Here is a 20,716-nt window from a genome sequence, read left to right on the forward strand (position 1 = left end):
GTCCGTCCCTCGGCCCTCGTCCTCCTCGCTTTGGTCAGGCGTGTCCCGAACTCTTCTGCGCACGAAGTGCTCTTCTGGGGACTCGGGTGTGGCCCAGACCCGCTCAGCGCTTCCCAGGCGCTGTCCGGAGCGCGGACGGACCCTGAGCGGCGGGATCGCTGGTAACTGGTAACTGGTAACTCCAGTGCCTGCTGCTGCCAGGTTGGGGGTCTTAGCCTCCAGCGCCCACGGACTTGTGTGCGCCTGCGGTGGCTAGGTTTCTGGCGTCAGCGCGTCAGGCGTCAGATTCTGGCCCGTATTTTTTTCTCCTGCTCTGTCACATAGGTCTTTTTCTTCTAGGGTCCTGGGGCTTGCCTGAGTGCCCTTATGGCTTGTCTTCTCAGTAATCAACTTTAGCTCAACTCTTTTCCATCTTGTTTTGCACTTTTCCCAAATTTCTATTCTGTGTTCCTGTCTGGGTTTCCAATGACGGCTATTGCGAGGTTTTGAGATTCCTAAGGGAGCTTTTACTTCTGTTCACGTTTTCTTTCTCTCTTCCACCCCCTGCGTCCCAAGTGTTGGTGTATTTTAATTTTCTTTGTTTTTATCACTGATTTTTAAAGAAGACTTAATTTTTATTATTTTTTAGAAAGATTTTTATTTATTTATTTCACAGAGAAAGACAGCAAGAGAGGGAACACAGCAGGGCAGTGGGAGAGGAAGAAGCAGGCTTCCCGCTGAGCAGGAAGCCCGATGTGGGGCTCCATCCCCGAGATCATGACCTGAGCTGAAAGCAGATGCTGAATGACTGAGCCCCCCAGGCGCCCCTCAAGAAGATCTAATTTTTAGAGCAGTTTGAGTTTCACAGCAAAATTAAGAGGAAGGTACAGAGATTTCCCTGCCCCCGCACCCCCGCGGGCGTAGACTTCCTGCTTACCAAGATCTGCCAGCAGGACACTGGTTTTGGTGGATGAAGCCCCACGGCCACGGACACACCTGTATCACCGCAAGTCCACAGTCGGCATCAGGGCTCTGGCGTGGTCGTGCACTCCGGGGGCTTCAGCAGCTGCGCGCCCAGTGCCGTATCACACAGAGCAGCTTCATTGCCCTAAAACCCTCTGCCTGGGGGCGCCTGGGTGGCTTAGTGGGTTAAGCCTTTGCCTTCGGCTCAGGTCATGATCTCAATCTCGGGGTCCTGGGGTGGAGCCCAACATCGGGCTCTCTGCTCAGCGGGAAGCCTGCTTCCCCCCTCTCTCTGCCTGCCTCTCTGCCTACCTGTGATCTCTTTCTGTGTTAAATAAGTAGATAAAATCTTAAAACAAAACAAAACAAAACAAAAAAAACTCTGCTTAGTCCTCCCTCCCCTGACCCGCAAGCCCTGGTAACCACGGGTCTTTTTCCTGGGCTTGTCCTTTTGCCTTTTCAAGAACGTCATGAAACCGGAACCGTTACAGCACGCAACCTTTCCAGACCGGCTTCTTTCCCTCGGAAATAAGATTTAAGTTTCCTCTACGTCTTTTCATGGCTTGATAGTTTTTGTGTTTTGGGGTATGCGTGCACACACGGGTGTCGAGTGCTGGATGATATATGTGGTCTGGGCATAACCGCAGCTCACCCGTTCACCTTCTGCGAGTTTGCCGTTTGTTCCAGTTTTGGGCAATTGTGAGTAAAGCTGCTCCAAGCACCCGGATGCAGGTTGTGTGTGAACAAGAAGTTTTCAGCTCATTTGGGTAAACCTATAGTAGGAGTGTGATTGCTAGATCGTATAGTAAGAAGTTTCATTTAATAAGAAACTGGCAAATGTCTCCCAAGTGGCTGCGCCACTCCGCGTGCCCACCAGCACCGAGCGCCTGTACCCGTGGCTCATCCTCACCGGCGCTGGATGTCACGGTCCCAGATTTCAGCTCTTCTGGTGGGTGTGTAGCGGGATGTCCTTGTGGTAACTGGTATTTCCCTGGCAACATCGAATGTGGAACATCCTCTCATGTGCTTGTGTGTCATTGGGGTATCTTCTCCAGTGAGGTGCCTCTTGACAGCTTTGGGCCATTTTTTATTGTTTGTTTAAAATTGTTTTGTTCTGGGGCGCCTGGGTGGCTCAGTCGGATAAGCGTCTACCTTCAGCTCAGGTCATGATTCCAGGGACCTGGGATCGAATCCTGCATCTGGCTCCATGCTCAGCGGGGAGTCTGCTTCTCCATCTGCCCCTCACCCAACTTGTGCACTCTCTATCTCAGAAAAATACGTAAACAATATATATATCTTTTTTATCAGCGAGAGAGCATAAGCAAGGGGAGCAGCAGAGGGAGAAGACTCCCTGCTGAGCAGGGAGCCCGATGCGGGACTCGATCCCAGGACCCCGGGATCATGACCCGAGCCAAAGGCAGCCACTTAACCAACTGAACCACACAGGTGTCCCATAAATGAAATCTTTTTTTTTTAAAAAGTTGTGTTCTGTTGTTTATGATTATTGAGTCTTAAGAGTTCTTTCTGTATTTTGGGTTGAACACTCCTTTAGTAGATAAGTCTTTGGAAAGGGTTTTCTCCCTGCCTGTGTCTTGCCTTCTTATTCTTTTTTTTTTCTTATTCTTTTGATACGGTCTTTCACAGAAGTTTTAATATGAACTCCTTACCAATTATTGCTTCCATGGATTGTGCCTTTGGTGTTGTGTTTAAAAGGTCACCGTCATACCCAAGGTCATCGTCATAGCCAAGGTCATCCTTTTTTATGTTGTCTTCTAAGGGTCTGGTAGTTCGTGTTTTACATTTAGGTCTGGGGTCCATTTTGAGTCAACCTTCATGAAGGGTTAGGGTCTGTGTGTGGATCCGCTGTCCGGCGCTTGGACATCTCGACGTTCCAGCGGTCTGTCGATGACGCGACGTCTGCTGTCATTGTGCCTTCGCTCCTTCGTCAGAGATCAGCCGACTGTACTTATGTGGGTCTTTCTTTCTTTCTTAAGATTTTATATATTTGTCAGAGAGAGAGAGAGAGCGAGCGAGCACAAGCAGAGGGAGCGGCAAAGGGAGAGGGAGAAGCAGGCTTCCTGCCTAGCAGAGCTCCACGAAGGGCTCGATCCCAGAATGCTGGGATCATGACCCGAGCTGAAGGCAGATGCTTAACGACTGAGCCACCCGGGTGCCCCTGTGGGTCTGTTTTCTGCGTCCACTGATCTATTTGTCAATTTTTCATCTGTACCCCAGTCCGGATCACTGTAATCTCTTCAGTCAGCCTTGAAGCCGGGTAGTGCCCTCCAAGTCTGTTCTTCTCCTTCAATTTTGTGTTGGCTTTTCTGGGTCTTTTGTGTCTTCGTCCGAACCTTGGAGCCAGTTTTCCATATCCACATCACGGCTCGCCGTGGTTCCGACTGGGACCGCACGGGCTCTGTAGACCCAGCTGGGAAGAGCACGCATCATGGCGATACTGAGTCTTCCTACTCGTGAGCACAGGACATTTCTCCATTTATTTACTTTTTCTCTGAGTTTGGGCTGTTTTCCCTAGAGAGAGCTTGTGAGGTTAGATTTTGGTGTTACTGTAAATGGTATTGTGTCTTAAATTTCAAGTTCTAATTGTTCCCTGCTGATACATGGGAAAGCAAGTGGCTTTTGTGTACTAACTTTATATAACTTTGTATCCTGCAACCTTGCTACAATTGCTTGTCAGTTCCAGGACAGTTCGTTGTTTTGCTGATTCTTTTGGGTTCTTCACACCGGTGATTATCTGCAAACTAAGCCACTGACACATGCCTGCATTCAATTTCCCAGATGTACACGCTTTATTTCCTTTCTTATGTTGCTGCATTGCTAGCACAGTTGACCCTCGAACAGCAGGTGTTTGAACTGAGCGGGTCCACTTCTCCAAGGACTCTTTTCGGATACAGAGCAGTACCAGAAGTGTGTTTTCCCTTCCGTGTGATTTTCTTAATAACATTTTCTTTTTTCTAGTTTACCTTAAGAACACAGAATATAATACATACAACATACAAAATATGTGTCAACGGACTGTTTGTTATTGGGAAGGCTTCCCGATACCAGCAGGCTATTAGTAGTTAAGTTTTGGGGAGTCAAAAATTATACATGGATTTTCGACCGTGCGAGGATTGTTGTCCCCAACCCTCGTGCTGTTCAAGGGTCAGCCGTACTTCCAGTGTGAGGCTGGAAAGGCGTTCATTGCTAATTAGAAAAAGAATTTCCTCAGGTGTCACCTCTGACCTCTTTCACCCCAGCGGCACCTCCGGAAGCTTTATAGCTTTCAGACCTTTTCTACGAGACCTTTTTTGCACAGCAGTTGCCATCAGCTAACGTGGTAGACCTTTTCTTTATCGTGTCTGCGGTCAGCCCCCTCACCCTTCACCACAACCTAAGTGCTCTGTGCGGGCGGATTCCAGTCTCTTTTGTTCACCGCTTTCCCTTGGTGTCTAACATGCAGTAGGTGCTCAGTAAAGTTGTTAAAATGGGTTGATAAATCACGGTTTATGTATAGTTCAGGTTACAGGGGATTTCGCTCGGAACTTCTGTGTCTTGAGCTTTACCTGCCCGTTGTTTGTGTTTCTCGTCTCTCCCTCTCTCTTTCGGAGAGTGTATCCCCAATCCAGCACCGATTCTTTTTTTGCTATGAAGCATCTGTGAGTGGAGAAAATCCCATGTGAATACGTACTTGGGGAGGAGAGGGCAGTATGAGCTAAGGGCATCCGGAAGCTTCTGAGCAGGCACATGGCGGGGAAGAAGTATCCTCTGCCTCGTAGGCACTTGTGCTCTGAGGACCAGCAGGACTTGTGCAGTCCACGTTACAGGTGACTTGGTGTCTACAACTGTCTGGTGGCTACGCTGGCCAGCAGTGGCAGGACCGAATGTCCCTCCAGCACGGTCATTTCTAGAATCTTCTCAGGGCCAGATGGTGGTGTTCACCTGGTTCTTTCACTGGGGTCCTTCCTGTTGGCCTGTGTTCACGGTGAGCTGTGCCTAAAGGTACAACCTGGACCAGTCTCATGACGATTGTCCAGGCTGCCGGGGGAGTGCTGCCTTCCCACTCGATGTGAGCAAGAAGGGATGGAGAATCACGGCCCCAAATCCAGGCCCTGATCCCCGAAACCTGTGACTGTCACCTGACACGGCAAAAAGAACTTTGCAGACGTGATTACATAAAGAATATTGATTGAAGGGCACGTGGGGGGCTCGGTTGGCTGCTTGTGGCTCAGGTCATAACCCCAGGGTCCTGGGATCAAGCACCCATCGGGCTCCCTGCTCGGTAGGGAACCTGCTTCTCCCTCTCTATTGCTTGTGCTCTCTCAAATAAATAAAATCTTAAAAAAAAAAAAAAAAGAATATTGAAATGGGGAGATTATCCTGGTTAGTGGAGGATGACAGTGCGATCACAGCTGTCCTCACAGGACGGAGGCAAGGAGGGACAGAGAGAGATGTGACCGTGGGAGCAGAGCTGACAGACAGGGGAGGACTAGGAACGTGGCAAGCTGCTGGCGTGGAAGGCGGAGGAAGGAGCCCTGAGCCAAGGAATCCAAGTGGCCTCTGGAAGTGGGAGAGGATGAAGCAGTCAATTCTAAAGCCTCCAGGAGCCGGCCTGCAGAAACCTTGGTTTTAGGACTTCTGACTAGGACGTAAGATGGTACGTTGCCCCAGGTCTGTGGGGACCTGTTACCGCAGCCACCGAGCGCTCCTGCGGGTGGAGCGCCAGCCTCCCTCCCAGAGTGGGGACTCATCTTTAGACAGCAGAGGCCCAGGGAGGAGCTGGGCCTCCACGGCACCATCCAGCCTCTGGTCCATACTCTCCCAGCAAGCCCCCGACCCTGACCTTCCACACACAGGAACAGAAGTCACATAAGCCTCCCTCCTCCCCATTATGGTGTCCGCCAACCGGAGCTGGGTTTTCTGCTTCTGGCAACGCTGCGGAGTCCTGCCCCCACGTGGTCATGGGACACTGCCCTCCCCAGGGTGCCGAGTTCTCTTTCACCTCCTGGGGAGATGGGGAAGGACTGACATCCAAGCTTTGTTTGCAAGAGGGAGGGCAGCCAAATGGCCAAATGTTCTTTTCTCAGAAGTGCGAAGGCCCTGCCCCATGTCCAGGACATCCACGCGACTCCACAGGCAGCGTGGCAAGGAAGGGGTCGGAGCACCCCCCCCCCCCCCGCTACGGGTGCCACCTCTGGAGCTCGGTGGGGAGGGAAGGAGGCGGCGAGTGGTCCAGAGTGTGGAAGAGGCTGGGGGTTCTGTGAGGCGCTGCAGCTGTGAGTCAGGAAGGGGCCAAGGGAGCAGAGACAGTGGCCTGGACTCTCGAGCCGTCCCTGAGAATGGTCTCTGCCCTCCCAAGAGAACCAGGCAGAGGACGAGTCAGAACTAAAAAAAATATTTCATTTCATTCTGAATAAAAAACGGAACAGACAGAACTCTCGGGGATCCTGAAAACAATGTCATCGCTACGGCAAAATTTCACAGAAATCATCGCACAGAGTGTGGAGACCGAGCCCAGGCCCCAACCAGCGGTGAAGGCTGCCCATCGGGGGAGGGGCATGGTGGTGGGGGGAGGTGGTGGCCCCTGTGGGCCAGGCACAGGTGGTGGCTGTGCCCCTGGGATGAGCCCTGCCGGGTCCCCAGGGACCAGGCTCAGGGCCTGGCCTCCAGCTCCCACCACAGGGCTGCAGCCAGGGGCTGGGAGGGGTCGCCCTGTCCTCAAGGGCCCTCTGTGCGGGAGCCCTTCCGGCTGCGTGTGGCCCACATTCCCCGCTTGGAGTGGTAGTGGTGGTAGAAGTTCCTCAGTCGGAGCCGCTCCACCTCCAGCCCTGCCTGCAGGACCCTGGGTAGACAGAGGGCGTCAGGACCCTGGGGTGCCGTGGCAGAGCTGCCCCTAAGCCTATAGGGTGTGTGTGTTGGGGGGTGCTGGTGTCAGGACGTGGAGGGTAGGAAATCACTGTGGCTGCTCGGATTCTTCTGGAGCCTGGTGTAGGCAGGAAGGGCGTGGTCAGGGCCCTCGCCCAGGGGCTGGGTGTGTGAGGGATGCCACTACTGTAGGGTTCTGGTGGGGGACAGGGACTCAGGGCCACGACAGAACTACGGAATCTGGGGACACAGTCTGTTCCAAGGCTGTCCCTGAGTCTGCAGGACCGGGGAGGTAAGAAGGGGTTTTGGGGGTGGGGGGGTCGAAGAGTTTCTCCCCAGGCCCCCAGATCCTGGCAGATGAAGCAGAAGCACAGAGACCCTGCACACATGAAGGCCCCTCAGGCTTCCCCTTCCCACTCAGAGGAAGCTGTGGAAGTGTCCTTAGTCTAGCTGAGGGGTGGGGAGGTGGTCACCTGTCCAGGAGCTCCCAGTCCTCGCCCCCCCACTGGTCACGGAACTCCTCAGTGTTCATGCCTCCAACGCGGTCGAAGTCTGACTTATAGATCCCGAAGAGGCCAAAGCCATTCACCTCCCAGTAACCTGGGCAGGAAGATGGCCTCAGACCCCAGGTCCTGCAAGCCTTTCTCCCCAACCTCAGTTGTGGGTCTGGTACAGGGTCCCAACCCCAGAGGGGCTCTCAGGGGTCACCCCTCTGTGGGTGGGGTCATAATCTGGAGCCCTCACAGGAGTGGGGGTGCTGGAGGAGGTCCCTCTAGGAGGTCCCTCTAGGGGGAAGACCTGGGGTTGTGGACACGGCAAGGGGCACTGATGGGTCCCCAGGCCTCCCTCAGGAGTTGGGAGAGGCCCCCAGGGGCCGAGATTCTACCCTGGCATTGGTGGGACTTCCAGTGTCACTGGGGTGGGGGCAGCAGGGCCTTACCATGAGGGTCCCCCGGCGAGCTCCCGCAGCCCAGGCGCATGACCACAGGTGCGAAGGCCAGCTTGCCCTCCACGCAGTGTTTGCGGATGCCGTCCAGGATGTTGGGGGGGAAATGGATGTGCAGATCACAGAGGAAAACGATGCTGCTGGCATCCTGGAGGTGGAGGTCGTGGGGACACCTGAGTCCTCTCCCCTCCTCCCCTAGCTGAGCTCCTCCCTTGGCTCCGCCCACTCGGCTCTCCCCACCTGCCCTCGCACCTCCACGGAGTCTACGCCAGCTTGCAAGCCCGCGGAGCGCTCAAAGTTTCCAGTTCGCCTCAGGTACTGGTACCTGGGGGGTGAGGGAGAGCAGGGGCAGGGGTAGGAAAACCCACCTCCTGGAGGAGGCAAGATGCGCTCGGTCCTCCCCAGCAGGGGTGGAGGGCACTGTTACCGGGGCAGCCGAGCTGCGCTCAAGGCCCGTTCCACATCCATATCCTCGCTCTCAAAGTCCACCAGGATGACGCTGAAGTGGGAGTCCCCCGTGCGGGCGTGCAGCGCGGCCATGTCGGCCAGGAACTGTGCCACCCAGCGCGCCTGGTTCTTCACTGGAGGAAGATGGTGCCACCGAGTCCATCCCAAGCTGGCTCTGCGGTCCCCCTCCACGGCGAGCGGTGCTCCGGTGCTCCCTCGCCTCGCTAGGAGGGCTCCTGGAACCCCACCCCACATCCCGGGTGCCTGGGCCCACCGCACTCCCGCGCACCTGGCACGATGAAGTGTACCATCACGTCCTGGCGCCAGGCCAGGCGCAGTGGCCGGCAAAGCTCCGGGCGGCCGTCTGGGCGTATGGAAGCGGCGGGCGCTGGCTCGGGACTCTCTCCGTCCCTGTCTGTGTCTCCCGCGCGGGCTCCCGGCAGCCGCAGGAAGACGTACTCGGACAGACGCAGGCGGCCGCCTCCGCGCTCTTGCAGCTCGAGCTCCAGGAGGAAGCGGCTTCCGCGCGCAGAGTCTCGACGCTTCTCCACGTTCACGATGCGCAGAAGCGCGTAGCGCCTGGGAAGCGGGGATGGGTCAGCACCCTTGGGCTTCCACCTTGCGTTCCTCCTCCTAACCCCGACCCCAGACCCAGAAACCAGGGAGCCGCTCAGATGGGCCTGGGGTAGCTGCTGGGAGTCCTCTCCCCTCCCAGGCTGCCACAGGCCCCTCACACCTCGTGCCCTGCTGGGGAGCTCCAAGAAGACAGGCCCACACCGTGTGCTTCTCCCTCCCTACAGTAGCGCACACTTGGAGGCCTCTGGAGCCCAGGCCCGTCCTTTCCCTTCTGTGGTCTTCCTGCCGCCACTCACAGCCGGTGATCTTTAGGACGTGCTCAGAAAGCCTCGGGGCCACTCACTGTCCATAGAACGAGGAGGCTCGGAGGTCTTAGAGCAGCACTCTAGGACCATAGGCAGATTCTATGGGGCCTTCAGTACCCCAATGCTGGGTAAACCAGCTTCCTTTTCCTCCAGGGTCTTTGTTCTGGGGTATCCAGTCTGGCCTGCTTGCTGCAACCCTCCGCTGCTCTTTCTAAGGCCCTTAGGGAAGGTGCCCCACTCCGACTTCTGCCCCTTCCCCCTGGTCTGGCCCTGCTGAGTATCTTTCATCCTCCACTCTGCCTTCAAGCAGAGGCTTCTCCTCCTGGGAAAACAAGGTCCTGCCCTTGCTAAGGTGCTTCTTCCCTCTGCCCTTTGCAGGCAGCGCCCGTCCCCAGGGGAGCCCACCTGGGTGACCTCCTAGGGGTACCTTTCCCTCCTATCCGCCGCCATCCCACTATGCTCCTCCAGTGTCGAGAACTTTCTGTCCCCAGTGCTTTGGGTCCATCTACACTCTCTGTCCTTGGGCCGTTCCTACCCTGCTCTCAGGAAGCTCAGAACCAAGGGCTCATGCTCGGCCACCTAGAATCAAACCCCTGCCCCCCAATGTGGCCCATCATGGCCCTGGACCTAGCCTGTCACTCACGGCCCCTGTGAGCTTCCCATCCTGTCTGCTCCTCTCCAAAGCAGTGACAGGCCTGTCTTCAACCCAGATAGGTCAAACCCCCATCCAGCTCAAAACCGTGTATCGAACGTAAGAAAAATGGGGGGGGGGGCAAGTTGCTCAAGGCCCACAACGGCCTCTCCATCCTCTGCACACCAGGCGCCTGGCTGCCTGGCCCAGCACCTTTGCTACCACTGCTGTCTGTGCTGCTGTCTGTGCGGATTTCGCCCGACCTTCACGGCTCGCACAACTCAGAACTCACCATGCCTCCAACGGAGCCAAGCTGAGGCCTCCCACTTGCCACACAGCTACCTATGTGGGGGTGGAGACAGGCCTAGATTCCTGGGGCCTGTGGAAGCCCAGAGTCAGCCATGGGGCAGGAGCCCTGTGCCTGCCTCTGGAGTCAGAGGAGGACTCTCCTGGAAGACCCAATAGCGTTGTGCTTCGGGAGGAGGAGGGGTCCAGGGACTCTTGGCTTGACTTCTGGATGTGTCTCTATCTGGAGGAGAGACCTGGCTGGCTCAGATTCATTCTTGGGCTCAGGCCCACAGTGACAGTGTGGGGCCTGGAGTGCAGGACACAGCCGCCAATGCCCCACTGCCCCGCTGGCTCTGTGTGTGTGCGTGTTGGGGGCGTCTGAGGCTTCTAACCCTGGACAGGAAACCTGGACAATAAGAAGCCCCAGAAGGCAGAGAGAGACCAGCAGAGAAGACTCTTCCCTAGGGAGTGTATGTGCATTCCCAGGTCAGTACCCCGGGCCCCGGGGAATGTCCGAAGGTGCCACAGAGGCTAGGGCCTCCCTCCCATGGCCGCCCTCCCCCATACCCGCCATGGTGGGCGTTGAGCCGCTCCATATACTGAGCCACCACGTCCACGGCCTCAGCCTCCGGCAGCTGCAGGTTCCCCGACACGTTGCAGCGCAGGTCGTTCCAGTCGGAGCGCAGCAGCTCGAAGTCCATCGCGCCCACGCTGAACGTGCGCTGCCAGTCGATGGCGTCCTCGCGCCAGCGGCCTCGGGGGGGCCCGCCTGCCTCCTCGCTCTGGGCCCCATCTTCGTCTGCTTCCCCCTCCTCCTCCTCCTCCTCGTCCTGCCCAGGCGCCTGTGGCCTGGACACCTGGGACAAGCTCAGGAAGGAGGTCACTGGCTGTGCTTCTGATGACAAGTTCAAGTCCGTGGTGGGTCCCGGGAGGCCCAGCATGCGCAGCTGGCCCTCCCGGCTCCCCTGGGTGGCCTGCGCCCGGACAGAGGGCCTCAGCTCTGTGGCGGGGGTGCCACCGGTCCTGTGGCCTCGAGACCGGGGTGTGCGCGGGGGGACCCGCAGCTGCACCCGCGGACGTGGTCTGGGACGGAGGAAGACTCCAGGGAAGGGCGGCCAGGGTGGGCCGCGGGGGCTGAGAGGTGCCAGGGCCCGCGAGGGGGCCCGCAGTCTCGGCCGCACCCGTGTCACATACACCTTTGGGGGCGGCTGCTCAGCGGCTGCTCGGGGGCGCAGGGCGCGGCCCAAGAAGAGGGGCAGGGGGCGCGCGGCCCGTGCAGCCCAGCTCAGCGCCCGGGAGCGCCTGGGGGTTGGCAGGTCCCGGGTGCTGGCAGGCGCTGGCGCGGTAGGCTTGGGTCCCAGTGGTGTGGTGAGGGCCACCGGGGACGGGGACCGGCGGCCGCTCTGCAGGAGGGACGCCTCCGTAGGCTCCAGACTGTCCAGCAGCTCCCCCTCGTCCTCATCGTCCAGGAAGTCTGTGGGAAGCATGGCTAAGCCCACCACGCCCAGGTGGGCATGCGCTGGGGGGCGTGGGGGGCACTCACCGTCCGGGTTGAGGAAGAGGAAGGCTCGGCGCTGCCCCTCCTCCTCTTCGTCTTCCTCCCCCTCCTCCCTGTCCATCTTCATGTACTTATAGAACCCAAACCTGGGGTGGGGGCGGGGCATCAGAGAGGACACCCCGCCCCCTGAAGAGGCCCCGCCCTCATTCCTGGCGGGTGCACCGCGAACCACCCCCCCACCTTTCCAAGTATAGCGGCGACTCCCGGTAGAAGCACTTGTTTTCCGTCTCCATGTGAGTGAGGCGCGTATGATCATTGGGGTAGACGAAGGACAGGTACACCTGCGGGCGGGGCGGAGGGCTCAGGGGACCCTGGGAGGGAGGTCAGGTCTCAGGAGGGTCTTGGGGAGGGGCACTTACAAACTGCAGTCCCTGGTATCTGGCGATGGGGAAGTCCTTGACGACATACGTGGGGGCGTAGGTGCAGGGCTCCAGCACATTCTCCAGACTCGAAGGCTCCATGCGGGGAGCTGTGGGACAGGCGGTCACAGAGTGGCAGGCTGGGTGTCCCCGCCCCACCCCCCTCCGGGGTCCCCTCTCACTGAGGAAGAAGGTGTCTCGGGGGTCCGGGCGCAGCATGTCAGCTCTGGGCTCCTCCTGAGGCAGGTGCCCCCCAACATGGCTAGCTGGAGACTGGGGGACATGGGCCACATGGTCCATCTTCAGGGATGACTCGTCTGGGGGCAGAGGGATGTGTGGGGTCCCCAGGAATACCCAGACACCACTCCTCAACCCTCCCCACCCACATCCAAGCCCATCTCAAAGAGACCCCCCCATCGGGAGCCCACCTCCTCCCCAGGGAGGTACTGGGCTCCGCACCTGTGTACAAGGAGATGTGAGCAGAGCCTATAACCTCAAACTTCAGGCCGGGCAAGAAGGCTCGCCACTGGGGGAGGAAGAGAGTGGTCAGGACCAAAGGGTGGGGTTGAGAATGGAAACAGCTGGAAAGGAGTGGGTCTTCTCTGGTGTGGGTGTGGGGAACTAGCGGGGCAGCCCCTTCAAGGATACAGGGAACTTCTTGGTGGCAGGTAAGGACCCCCGCGCCCCCAGTGCTCCCTCCAGGCCTTGCCTGACACCCTAAGCACTGCCTTGCCTGCTGGTTAGGGCTTTCCTGCGGCCTGCTTCCCCGTTCTACAGCCGCTGCTGTCCTGGAGGTCACAGCTCACCTTCCAGGGGCCAGCACACCTCATCTCACCAGATCTCCCTCTCCCTGTGGTTGCTCCTTCTCAGTCTCCTTTGCAGGCTCTGTCTCTCCTCCCCTCCTCTCAAGTTGGGGTTCCCAGGAGCTGTTCTAGGCCCTCTTCCCTTCCTAGCTCATTCTGGGTCCTCCTGGCACACCCTTGTCTTCCACAAGATCACCCTAAACCTGCGTCTCCAGCCCGGACCCCCTGCCCACTGAGCTGGGAGGTGCCTGTCACATACACCCGACACGTGGGACATCCCACAGAACTGGGGCTGAGAAGCCCCACTCCAACCGACTCTTCACGCCACACGCCGCCAGGCTCAGGCCCTCTGTCTTGGACACACCCCCTGACCCCTGCACCTGCTACTTCTTCCTTTCCCACCTCCCTGGTTCAGGGACCGCACATGAAAGACCCCTTCCCCCCAGGCTCTCTGCAACAGTGGCCACAGGGCTTTTCCTGAAATGCAAACTCCAATGTTTCTTTCCCGGGACAAAGCCAGAGCTGTCCAGCGTTGGCACTGCAGGCCCTAGCTGGCCACTGGACCCCTTGAAGTTCGAAAAGAACGCCGGGTGTTCCCATTCCTGCATTTCTTGGGATCTGGAATTCACCAATGCACCTGCATCCCAGAGTCTCTCCTCCTGGGCTTGTCCTAGGAATGCCTCATCTCTCCAGACTCGACTCGAGCGTGGTTTGTCCAGGAAGCCTCTCTGAGCAGACAGAGCTGGCCTCGGGCCCTGTCCCTGAGGGTGTGCTTTGCCACCTGGACAGGACCTCCCAGGGAGCGCGGGCAGGGTCCACACCATTGCCCTGGAGGGAGCGCTGGGAGCAGAGGGGCAGGGGAGGGAAGGCGGACCCTCTAGAAGCCCACGGAGGGCAGGCCACACTCACGCCCACTTCCACGTGGTCTGAGCCTCGGTCATCCTGTTTGTGCAGCAGCTCGAAGTAGTACCTCCGGGAGGCCATGAGCCTGGGGAAACAAGGCATCAGGGGGACATGCCCCTGCCGTGCCCCCGGGGGCTCCAAACAGGGCATACAGAGAAGATGGGGTGCTCAGGGTTGGTCCCCCAGGCTGGTTTGACAGGTCGGCCCAAGTGCAGTGGTTCACGTGTGTGCAAATGTGTGTAACACTCATGCACACACACTCCCCATCACTCACCGCCTGGGCTTGGACACCTGGGAGCTGAACTTGGTGAATTCTCCAGGTGCTGTCCACTCTGAGCCGGTCTGGGAAGCAATACAGGAGGGAAGGAGGGGCCCCTCCTCCTCGGAGGCCCCAGCCTCATCCAGCCCCCGTCCCTTAAAAGCTGGAGGAGACAGGTTCCCGAGGCAGCAGGAGGCCCAGTGGAGACAGCAGGATGTCCCAGGTGTCGGGTGTATGTGGGTGGAGGGTGAGGGCAGGAGGGCTGTGGGGTTCAGGGTACCTTGCCCACAAAGGCTACCAGCTGGGCACTTGCCGGGCTCTCGTTTGGGCTCAGCCAGAACTCAGAGTTGTCGTCTGAAGCCACAGAGAACTGGACGTCTCCTAAGGCCACAGGACGGGGACTCAGGGCGGGTGGGGGGCCCCTGGGGATCGCCCCTCCCCAGCACGACCCCACCGTCGCACCGTCTCTTGCCGGATGGATGAAGCCAAAAATCCGCAGCCCGTAGTTCTTCCACTTGGGGGACACAGCCAACTTCTTCACAGTGGTGCGCGTCTAGGGGGCGGCAGGCCGCGCCGTCAGAGCCTGGGGGCCACCCAGTCCCGCCCCGGAGGCCGCCCTGCCCCTCAGAACTCACGTGAGGGAACAGCGGGAAGTGCAGGTTCCTCCTCAGGTGGCCCACGGCGCCGCCGCACCAGTCCTCAAACACGTGCAGGTTCACCTGCCCCTTGTACTGGGGGGCGGGACGGGGCTTACCTTCCGCGAAGCCCACCCCAGCACCCCCCGGAGCCCATGTCAGGCAGGTCGAGTGGAGCTCACCTTGTCCCACCATGGAGGCGCCTGATGAGTGAGGTTCAGAGAGGGGGGCTTTCCAGCCCCTGCGGGAAACAGCGTGTTTGGGTCCCGGCCATCAGGCTACGGGACAGAAAAGGCACCAGGGTCAAAGTTGAGAAATGGGAGGGCAAGGAGGAGTCCTACGACCACAGCCAGCGGCACACAAACTTCCCAAGGGCTCCCCTGCACACATGCAGCCGTAACACCCCAAGCCATGGTGCCCCGGCCACACACAGCCCCACGACCCTCCTCACACCTGCTGGGCGACCTGGGCCAGCCCACACGGGCGCCTCTCGTGACGCCGCCCCCCCAGCCGGAGCTCCAGGGGGGCTGCCTGTGTCTGGGCAGTGCCTAACCCATGTCCTCCACACACACAGCCACAGTGTCCAAGGCCCCGGCATGCGAGTGTGTGTGGGCTCCTTCCCACAGCCCTGCTCACCACCTGTGCCTCCTCCCGGCTCTCGCTGGAGTCCTCCGCCCTCTGCGTGGACAGTGCGGCGCGGACACCCCTGCTCTCGGTGACGCCACTCAGCTTCTCCCCATCTGTGGGGGGAATGTGAGGCGTGAGCGGGGCCTGGGCTCACTCTATGGCACAGCCCCTGCTGCGGGGCGCCTGCTGGGGGCAGCGGGGTCTCCTGCTCTCTTGTGGTACCCAACACCCCACTTAGAGTGCGGAGGCCAGGCCCTTCTCCCACATCCCACCCAGGGGGCAGGCAGCCCCTCTCCAGGCCTCTGCCCGGCTTCTCCGAGCTCCCTGACCAGTGAGCAGAGCTGTGTGAGACCCGGGACAGAGGCTCTGCCGACAGGAAGGCCCCGGGAAGCACCCTCAGCACTTGTACTGCGTGTTCCGTGTCTCCCTCCCTTATCAAACCCTGCTAGGGGCCGGTGCTAGAACTTGTTACTGGGAAAGCTGGGCCTTTGTCTTAACCTACACCAGCCCCAGCACATGGCACATGTGCCACCTGCTGCCCTTGGGGTGGGGGTCCAGGACCGGAGGAACCCTGGCACCAGCCTGTACAGGTGAGGGACAGACACGCTGGTTAGGCTGCTGGAGGACCTGGGGCCAACACGGCTCTGGAGAGAGACTGTACCCCTGAGGAACTGTTCCTGGATCTGTCTGGGGTCATCTCTAGAGCTTAGCACCCCTACACACATCCCCTAGCCTGGGGCACTGCCTGACCCCTGACACCTTCAAATTCCCAGACTTCTTGCCCAAACTGTGGACCTGAACATCCCCCTGTTTCCTGGAGGTGGGTGGGGGGGGGTGGGGGGCACCCCCCGGGACCAGAGGCTCTGGGAGGCTTTATTGCATCCCACTTCTGCCCCTCCTGGTACTTCCACTCAGGGATTCCCAATTCAGGAGTTCTGCCTCTGCTCTAAAGCAAGCCTGGGTTTTGACATCTGTGCTCATCCTTCAATCCAGAGCCGAGGAGCCAGATTCCTATGTGGACCCAACTGGCCTGAGCCCCTTCTGTTGGACAGGGGAGCTGTCCTTGGTCTCCTGCCTGTGGGACTCCTGTGGGACCTGCCCACCTGATCCTTCTTCGCGCTTCTTCCTCAGTGCCCTCTGTCCAGCTGGGAGATGAGCTCCTAAGAGGCTCCCAGTCAAATCCCCATAGCCTGGCCCCGATACTCCCTGCCCACCAAGCTAAGGCCATGGGGACTAGGAGCTTTCTGTGCTGGGGTCCCAGGCCAGGCTGCCACCACTGTCCTGCAGGGGCTGAGCCCCAGCACACTGAGGTCTGCAGAGGCCTCCGGCCACATGGGTATCCTGCAGGATCCCAGGAAAGTAGCCCCCCTGCTCTGCTCCAATGCTGCCTCCCCAGTTGTAAGTGAAGACAGCCCTGACCCAACACTCAGAAAGGCCTCAGCATGTCCAGCTGGCCAGCTTCTCACAAGCCCTACCCTGTGGGGAGCCCAGGTGGCTGGACCAAAGGTGGAGCTGGGTCTGGAGCCCCTCGAGCTGCGGCTGTCCCTGGAAGGTGCCTCTTGAGAGTCAGACCTTCCAGGACCCTGAACAGCTCCCGCTCACCCGGGAGTAGGAGAGCAGTGACCCAGCTTCTCTGCTGGCAAGGCTGAGGGCAGAGAGGGACTCAGAAATGGGGTTCCCACACCTCCACCCCCTCCCAGTTGCTGATCTAGACTCCCTAGCTGCTCAGGAAGTCAAGCTGGGGAGGACTGTGGTTGCCTGGAAAGCCACAGAGGTGGCTCGGGAAGGGGGTCTGGTTTTGTTCTGTGTCACTGGGTCACGCACTGGGTCCTGCCTTGTTTGCTGATAACAGTGGGAGGAGGGCTTCTTTTAGGGACTAAGTAGTGCTGGGGGCCTCTCCGGAGTGTGGTGGCTGTGAGGTGCGGAGTGTGGTGGCTGTGAGGTGCGTAGACTCTGGCGGGGGGCGGGTTGGGACAAGCTCCAGACCCCTGGCCTGGAACGTCTGTGGGGTCAGGTGTCCAGGCACACAGAGGGGAGGCAGAGGGCTCTGGCAATCGGGAGACAGGAGTGGGAATGAACAGGGAGGTTTGGACCCCTTGGTTAGTGGCCGTGGGTGTTGTGAGCCAAAATCATTGTTCTGAATCTTAAGGAAGCAAGACTCTTCCCACCTCCCATTCTAAAAACACCCAGCTCCCTGCTTCCTTAAGAAGGGTCAGGGGCACAGGGGCTTCTGCTCCCACCTTAGCTAGCCTGCATGAGGGCGGGGTTCCTCCTGCCCTGAGGTGTTGCCCTCTCTCCCATCCCACAGCCCTTCCCCGGGTTCCAGGCTTTCTGCTTCTCCTCTTCCCACCAGGTTCTCACAGTTTTGTTTCTCCCGCCCCGGGCGCTCTTCCTCTAGACGGGTTCGGCACCCACCACCTTCAAGAGGCTATCCAGATCCCCTTAGCTGAATGGGCAGGACCCCCTCCCCTGGCTCTTTCCCACAACAGTCGCAGGACTGATTTGCTTTGGGGACTCACTGTCCTCACTGGAGTGTGAGCCGGAAGAAGCTGGGGAGTTCACTCCAGGCAGTTCAGGGGTCCCCAAGCTGGATCCCCATCACCCCCCAACACCTCAGCACCTCAGTCTGTTATGGGTTTACCTAGGGCACCTGGTCCAGGAAGCGTTCCAGCGGCACCAGTCGGCTCCCTCCAAACCCTTCCCCAACACCTCCCGCCCCGCCCCCGGTCGGGACGCTGGATCTGTGTCTCCCGTCTCCCCCCGCAGATGGGTGATCAGGCTCTGCCGAGGAGCCAGGTGGTGGAGGTGCAGGGCCTTCCCGGCGCGCAGGGCCTGGGGGCCATGCCTCCAACACCCACCGTAAACCCCGTCACTACTGCCTCCAGGTCGGATCCCGGAGTCCGCCCAGGTTTGGGGACGCTCCCCGGGAGGGTCGCGCACGTCACTGCTGACGTCACTGGGCTCCGGGCCGGGCCGAACCGCGCCCCCCGCCCCAATATCGCCAAGCCGGGTAGGGCGACCAGGGTCCCCGGACGCGTCTGGCCCGCGCCGAGCCCCGGGCGCGGCGGGAAGGCCCGGACCCCGCGCCGCTCGAGGCCCTCGCCGCCCCCCCGCCCCCAGGCCGCGCGCCCCCGCCCGTACCTCGCCCGTAGCCCAGCCGCTGGCGCAGCGCGCGGCCCTGGCGCACCAGGCTCAGGTGCACGTACGTGAGCCACGCGGCGCAGGTGAGGAGGAGCAGCAGCAGCAGCAGCTTGATCTGCTTGCGGACCTTCTTCACCGGGAACCGCGGCATCGCGGCCCGCCCCGCCCCGCTCGGGCCCTGCTCAGCGGCGGCGCTGCGGCCCCCGGCTCCCGCGCGCCCCGCGCCGCAGCTTCCGGCCCCGCATGGCCCTTTGTCCGCCGCCCGCGGCCGCACGGTGCGGCCGCGACCCCGGGCTGCCCTCGGCCGCGGGCCGGGGTGGGCGGAGCAGCGGCTCCCGGCGGTGCCCCCCGCCCGGCCCCGCCCGGCCGCTCCGGCTCCGCGCTCCTGGGGGCCGCGGCGGGACCGAGCAGCATCCACGCTGCGGTGCTACCCACCGTGAAACGGGCCCGGCGGCCGCGCGGCGCGAGCCAACCGGGGCCCGGCCAGCCCGCGGGGAGCCAATCGGCGGCGCGGGGGGCGGGGCCGGCGGGGTAGGGTGTGCCCGCTCGTCTCCACGCCACGCGCGCGCATCCACCTGGGCGCGCCGGCCGCGCGGCTCGCGGGCGCGGGGACCTGCAAGCGCCGAGGGCTGGGGACCGGGGCCGAGGGCTTCACGGAGGACGGGGAGGTGTGGGGACCGGGGTGTGAGCGAATGGGGGTGCGAAGGACGCGGGGACGCGGGACAGAGGTCGGGGGTGCCCAAGGGACAGTGCGGCGCGAAGGACCGAGATGCAGGAGCTTGGAGGTGGCGAGGTGCGGAGGACTGGGGAGGGGGGCGGGGCAGAGGGCTTGGTGGGCGCGGAGCGAGCTGGCGCGGACCGGGGCAGGGGACCTGGTGGTCGGGGAGGGAGCGGGCATGAAGAGCGGGGGGCACTCCGGTTGCTTGGAGGACAGGCTGCAGAGTTAGGGGGACACGGGAGAAGTGGGGGTGCAAAGGCCTGAGGTATGTGGAACTGGGACACCAGGGTGGCGATCGGGGTGTGTAGGGATGGAGGCCGTGGAAGGCACAGGCTATGAGTTGGGGGACGCTGGGGACACAGGGAGCAGAAGACTCAGGGACAGGAAATAGGGGGCTCCAGGGGCCTAGGAAATGTGGGGGGAAAGCTGGAGGATGGTCTTGGAGTTGGAGCAAGCCTCTAGAAAATAGTGCAACCCGGAGGAATGGGGCTCAAAGTGGAGGAAAGGGAAAGGAAATTTGGGGGGAGGTGCGCAGGTGGTAGGTGATGATGATGGGGGAGGGGGCCGGCGTGTGGGGGTCTGGCCATGGAGGTGAGACTGAGGAGACTCAGAAGACAGGGCTTTATCCGGTCGCCGGCAGGACATACCGAGAGGGCAGGAGGGGCCCAACAGCTCTCCCACTTCCACTTTGGCTTGGAACTCTGGGGTCTGGGGAGCAGTTCTTGCTGAGCCGGAGGGTGGCGGGGAGTGTGGGTGGAGGGTGGGCTTTGCCCCACCTGGTTCCCATTCTTTCCTGGGCCACTGCAAGCCCTCCGTCTGTCCCCTTAGGAAGGGAAGTCTGGACACAGACCGGGCTGTGGGGCCCCTAGATGGTTCAGACGTGGGAAGCCTGGGACTCGCTGTGGAATGGACGGTCAGGCACACGTGTCGTCGGAATGGTGGCTTTCTGCTCACCACTTCAGTCGACTTGAGGTCACCCGTGTAATGGACTGATGTGAGGTCCCATGGGGACAAGGTCCTGCGGAGACGAAGGCGACCCGGGTCCCTGTTGACCTGCTCAGGTGCTGAAAGCCCATCAGGGACAACAGCTGCCGGCGGAGCCGCCACCCCGTCCAGCTCCGGCTGCCTTTTTGCTCAGGTGCCGGAGGGACAGACGAGGACGTGCCGGCAGGTGCCACGCCCGCACCTTCAGGTCCTTGCTGGGGCTCTTGCTCCTGCGGTCCCTCCGGAGATGCCTTACTATTTTCCCAGGTAGGAGCTGTTCTGGGGTTCCACCTGGCCTTTCCCACCTTAACAGCCCCCACTCCAGGGACCAGGAAACCAAGGTGGGGACCGCAGATAGGTTCAGGGACCCTCTGGTGCCACGGGAAGATGGACACGACCAAGACAGCATTGATCGCCTACCCTCCCTAAGCCCCTCCCCTGACTGGGGGGTCACAGTGGTATTTTGAGTCTCCAGGAATTAACCTCAGTTCAGAGCCAATGTCCCCGAAAAGCCTAGGATTTCTTCTTTCCCATTATAGCCACATGGTAAGTGCCCCCTTGGGGGCCTCAAGGGCACTGGCCTGGCCCTCTTCGGGGGGCTCTGGGTCTGCGGACTGGCCTAGCCCTGGGGATCGGTTAGGGCTCCGTGACTTTCTATCCCAGTGATTCAGGTACAACTTTCGGCTGTGGACTGGATGTTTGCATACCCCCAGATTCATACGCTGAAGCCCT

At 60.4% G+C, this 20,716-nt stretch overlaps 1 protein-coding gene and 1 long non-coding RNA gene across 6 annotated transcripts; one reads left to right on the forward strand and one right to left on the reverse strand.

The window, feature by feature from the left end:
• Positions 1 to 769: 769 nt before the first annotated feature.
• On the forward strand, positions 770 to 6,374 carry LOC123388104. Its single transcript, XR_006602655.1, has 2 exons — positions 770 to 2,912; positions 5,364 to 6,374. It is a non-coding gene; the product is annotated as an uncharacterized LOC123388104 (long non-coding RNA).
• Positions 6,319 to 18,730, reverse strand: B4GALNT4 (beta-1,4-N-acetyl-galactosaminyltransferase 4). 5 transcript variants are annotated; one of them, XM_045067209.1, is made up of 20 exons: positions 18,283 to 18,729; positions 15,151 to 15,254; positions 14,697 to 14,792; positions 14,515 to 14,610; positions 14,342 to 14,432; positions 14,160 to 14,260; positions 13,895 to 13,962; positions 13,627 to 13,705; positions 12,374 to 12,440; positions 12,097 to 12,231; positions 11,915 to 12,024; positions 11,736 to 11,836; positions 11,541 to 11,641; positions 10,565 to 11,471; positions 8,487 to 8,776; positions 8,178 to 8,331; positions 8,003 to 8,075; positions 7,745 to 7,898; positions 7,278 to 7,404; positions 6,319 to 6,781 (listed from the first exon to the last, which is right to left on the reverse strand). In XM_045067209.1, the coding sequence occupies exons 1-20, from the start codon at positions 18,431 to 18,433 to the stop codon at positions 6,658 to 6,660; spliced, it is 3,129 nt and encodes a 1,042-aa protein (XP_044923144.1). In that variant the 5' UTR covers positions 18,434 to 18,729; the 3' UTR covers positions 6,319 to 6,657. The 5 variants fall into 5 exon arrangements, with proteins under 5 accessions (XP_044923144.1, XP_044923139.1, XP_044923128.1 ...); XM_045067204.1 differs by having other exon boundaries at positions 7,991 to 8,075; XM_045067193.1 differs by having other exon boundaries at positions 7,991 to 8,075; positions 10,565 to 11,641; positions 15,154 to 15,254; positions 18,283 to 18,730.
• Between the last annotated feature and the right edge of the window lie 1,986 nt (positions 18,731 to 20,716).

This window comes from Mustela putorius, unplaced genomic scaffold, assembly GCF_011764305.1.
Source record: "Mustela putorius furo isolate JIRA1106 unplaced genomic scaffold, ASM1176430v1.1 tig00000127_pilon_pilon_pilon, whole genome shotgun sequence".
Lineage (NCBI taxonomy): Eukaryota > Metazoa > Chordata > Mammalia > Carnivora > Mustelidae > Mustela > Mustela putorius.

Coding starts and splice junctions, on each gene's coding strand:
- B4GALNT4 (XM_045067189.1), bottom strand. CDS start 18,433: ATGCCGCGGTTCCCGGTGAAGAAGGTCCGCAAGCAGATCAAGCTGCTG. Junction 8,076..8,177: donor AGCGCAGCTCGGCTGCCCCG/GTAACAGTGCCC, acceptor CTCACCCCCCAG/GTACCAGTACCTGAGGCGAA. Junction 7,405..7,744: donor CTCGCCGGGGGACCCTCATG/GTAAGGCCCTGC, acceptor CTTCCTGCCCAG/GTTACTGGGAGGTGAATGGC.